We start from the raw sequence: 4,162 nt of genomic DNA on the forward strand, positions 1-4,162 counted from the left end.
TGTCCTCCTGTGCACTCCCGTGTCCTCCCATGCACCCCTGTGTCCTCCCGTGCACTCCCTTGTCCTCCCGTATCCTCCCATGCACCCCCGTGCACACCAGAGCTCTTTGCATCCTCCTTAATCCAGCCTCCATTTTAAGGGACTGACTCATCCTTAACACCCAAGAGGAGCCCAGGTCCCAGCCCCAGGTCTGCCTCTCCTGGGCCCCATTCACACCCAGAATGCTTCTCTCTCTTGCAGGGAATACCAACAGCATCTTTGCCCTGGACTACATCAGTGGGGCGCTGACCCTGAATGGTCTGCTGGACCGGGAGAACCCCCTGTACAGCCACGGCTTCATCCTGACGGTGAAGGTGAGAACCTGGAAACCTCCCTCTGGGTAGAGGGGATGCCCACATTGCTTCTGCGCTCTCACCCTGTGCTGATTCCTGGGGCTCAGGCCAATGAGTGTCAGGTGTGGGCTATGTCAGGGGCCTTGCTGGGGACATAGTAGGTGCTCATCTCGTGGTCCATACTGTTATCCATAATTCCAAGTTCTCCGCTGGAGCCACCTCAGGTTCTTATGTTCACCCCAGTTCTGGGTTTTGTCCCATTTCTAATTCTCAGGGCTTCCCTGAGGCTATTGCCTTGTTAGGAAACAGCAATGCAGCAGGGAGGGGTGGCAGCCACAGCCCTGCCCTGCCCCGCCCCCCTCCAGCCCCTGCAGCCACCTGCCTCTCATGGCCAGTTTTAATTAAAATCAATGACTTGCTGAGCCATTCCCTGGGAAACCCATTTAGGGCATGGATCCTGCCTCAGTCGCAGGGGTCCTTCCCAGCCCCAGCCTTCGACTGGCAGGAGGAGGTGGCACAAAACCTGAGGAGAGAACTCTGAGAAGTAGGCCCTTCCGTTGGTATGGGGAGGACGTTGCAGCCCAGCCTGGCTCCTAACTGCTCTCCGTGACCTTGAGAGGGCCTGGGGCAGTGATGGGGTAAGGAGCTCCCTCCCACCACTGGCTCCTTCCTCTCCACCTGATGGGCATGTGTGGGCCAACACGGCCTTTCCACCACCAGCACCAAGCCCGTGGCCCCTTCTCAGCCTTCCTTCCTGTGAAGCGGCAGCTCCAATGGGAGAGCTGCTTCCTAGTCCCATGGCAGCCACCAACTCACTGCGGGACCCTGAGCTCGGTTGTCCATCTTTATAGAAAACTAGCGGCCCGGTGGGCGAAATCCATGCAAGAGTAGGCCTTCGCAGCCACAACGGCTGCCTCAATCCCATGCCTGCAGCCCTGCTTTGTCTGGGAGGTCATCTGGAAGGACATCTGGACGGCCATTTAGTCGATTTGCATGTTACGCTTTTATTATTATAGATTTTAGGGGGAGGTTCCAAACTGGCCTGTGAATCCAGACCCCTTCGGAGCTGGTGAAACACGCCTAGTCACGGGCCTCTTGCCCAGAGACGCTGGTTCGGAGGTTGGGGTGGGGATGGGAAGGTATTCTGGGGCAGGGGGCTTTTGTCTAGAGACTGGACACCAAGGTATCTGATTCTTTCTACTCCTGAGTCCAATCCAGACCCTCACAGTGCCTAGCACAGTGTTCAGTCCATAGCAGATGCTGAATTAAGCCTTGATTACATGACATGCTAGCATAAAAATTCTTGGCCTCAGTTTCATCATCTGCCAAATTGCATACTTTTCCTTTGCCCCGTGATGAGCCCCCAAATCTATCTTATCCTCTCCACTCCACCTCGTCCCCTTGGTTCTAGAATCCTACTGCTTGAGTTTGACACCTACTGTGGCTGTGTGTCCTTGTACAAGTTACTTAACCTCTCTGAGCCTTGGTTTCCTCATTGGTAAATAGGGATCATTACAATGGGAATGCTAATGATAGGCTCTCCTCCTGGGGCTGCAACCTGGGTATGTGCCCTGACTGGGAACCCTAAAAGGATGAGGTGGGATAATTCACACAGAGCACTGTGACCAGCATTGAGAAAGCCCTGGGAAATGATGGCTGTTATTGTGATCATGGCTGCCTTCATCCTGAAGTGTTTGTCCTCCATCTTCAGGGCACAGAGCTGAATGATGACCGCACCCCCTCCGACGCCACCGTCACCACGACCTTCAACATCCTGGTTATTGATATCAATGACAACGCCCCAGAGTTCAACAGCTCCGAGTACAGTGTGGCCATCACTGAGCTGGCGCAGGTCGGCTTTGCCCTCCCCCTCTTCATCCAGGTGGTGGACAGGGATGAGGTGAGTCCCTGGAACTATGGCCCATCTAGACCCACCACCCTGCCTGGGAGAGTCACCTGGTATCTCTGTGCTACAGCCCCGCCCCTGCCGTGTCTGAGGATAAATAAGGCTGCAAAAATCAGTGGTCTCTAACTTTTCGACTACTCCCTACCCCCTGCAAAAAACGTCTGAGGATACACCTCCAGCGTGTAGTTATTTATTTAGAAGCTATATGCATGATTATTCTACTAATATAATATGTGCACTATAAAACATACACCAAAAAATAGGCATTTTAAAGGGTAGAGGCTCTTGTATAACTGATGACGTTGGAAGAATGTCTTATTCCTGCTTTCAGGGTAATCAAGTCCCTCCTTTTCCATGCGAGGAGTGTAAGTGCTTTCAAGGAGATCCAGGCCATAGGAGACCCCGGAGGGGTCTGGGATGCCTGTATCCCCTTGCCCAAGGACCTGCTTGGCTGAGGCCAGTCTTAGAAAGAAGGGACTTGGGCCTCAGTGAGGAAGAGGTCGAGTGGGATGTGGGGGAGGAGGCTCTGGGGCTAGGCTGCAGCCCCATGAGCCCTGGCAGGCCCTGTGCTACGGGCCAGGCTCGGATGAGGCAGGCTTCTATGTGGATGGCCCCTCTCTCCTGCCCATCACAGCCACAGTTGTCAACAGGACTTCTATTTATTACCGCTGCTCCCCAGCTCACTCAGCTCAGGAATTCCATTAGGTTCCCAGCCCGAGGTCCTTCCTGCAATGACTCCTCATTCGGGGCTCCTGCACTGGCCTGTCCAGGCCCAGCCCTCTCCTCTCCTCCTGCCCCCTCCACTCTGACTGCTCTGCAACCGCCCAGCATGCCTGCCTGCCCCCCCACACATACCCCTCACCCAGGAGCCCTACCTCCCACATCCCTCTCCTCCCGCCAGCTTCTCTCAGCTGGACACGGTCCCCCGCAAGGACTCAGGGCCACAGGGGCAGACCAGTTCCTGAGTGTTTGTGTGTCTGTGTGTGGGTGTGTGTGTATGTGTGTGCGCGCGCGCGCCTCCATCTCCTGCTAAGTCATTTCAGACCCATCTGTCTGATCACTATTAAGCACCTATTAAGCACCTATTAAGCACCTATTGTTTACAAGAATCTATATTTGGCTCCTTGAGGGAGCTCAGGAAGTATAACTCCATGGTCCTTCCCAAGGACCCAAGTGTGTCTACACAAAGGTGGTATGAACCTTTGAAACGTATACAAGCTTTGGCCGGTGTGGCTCAGGTGGTTGGAGCATTGTCCCATGCACTGAAGGGTCGAGGGTTTGGTTCCCAATCGGGGCACATACCCAGGTTGCAGGTTCGATCCCAGGTCCAGACGCGTATAGAAAGCAACCGATCAATGTTTCTCTTTTGCATCAATGTTTCTTTCCCTCTCTCTCCCTCTCCCTTCCTCTTGCTCTAGAATCAATAAAAATGTGCCCTTGGGTGAGAATTTATAAATATAAATAAATAGAATAAAACATATACAAAATGTAGAAAGTTTAGAAAGTGGAGATAAGCGGGTATAACAACAGCCCAGGAGCGCAGAGGCACTGGCACCGGCGGTGGGTCCAGGGCCCAGCGATGCCCAGCGAGGGCTCTGGAGCTCGCTGAGGAAGGGGACGAAGGGCTGGGAGTCGGGAAAGGCTCTCTGACAAGAGGTGGACTAGGGCTGAGCCTTGGGGTGTAAATCAAATAGTGAACCGGAGCACGGGAGGGCTAGGGGGGAGGGGGGGAGTGAGAAGGAGTGGGGGCGGGGCGATGTGTTTGATCTTCATGTGTCATCAATGTTTACAGGCATCTGAGCTCCTTTCTTACAACATATGAAAAATTAATTCCATTGGTGCCAACATAGTCAGGAACAATGTGCACCATAAGCTCTGGATTTCAACAATATCCAAAAGAATTTTCTTCAATGATAAAAGGTTA

At 53.6% G+C, this 4,162-nt stretch overlaps 1 protein-coding gene across 1 annotated transcript in view; it reads left to right on the forward strand.

The window, feature by feature from the left end:
* CDH23 (cadherin-related 23) overlaps positions 1 to 4,162 on the forward strand; it is a 413,720-nt gene that overhangs the window by 185,765 nt on the left and 223,793 nt on the right. Inside the window, exons 9-10 of the mRNA XM_015562107.1 lie at positions 241 to 353; positions 2,044 to 2,232. Coding sequence (XP_015417593.1) covers positions 241 to 353; positions 2,044 to 2,232 — 302 coding nt within the window. The remainder of the gene's footprint in view (positions 1 to 240; positions 354 to 2,043; positions 2,233 to 4,162) is intronic.

Source organism: Myotis davidii, unplaced genomic scaffold (assembly GCF_000327345.1).
Source record: "Myotis davidii unplaced genomic scaffold, ASM32734v1 scaffold134, whole genome shotgun sequence".
Taxonomy (NCBI): Eukaryota; Metazoa; Chordata; class Mammalia; order Chiroptera; family Vespertilionidae; genus Myotis; species Myotis davidii.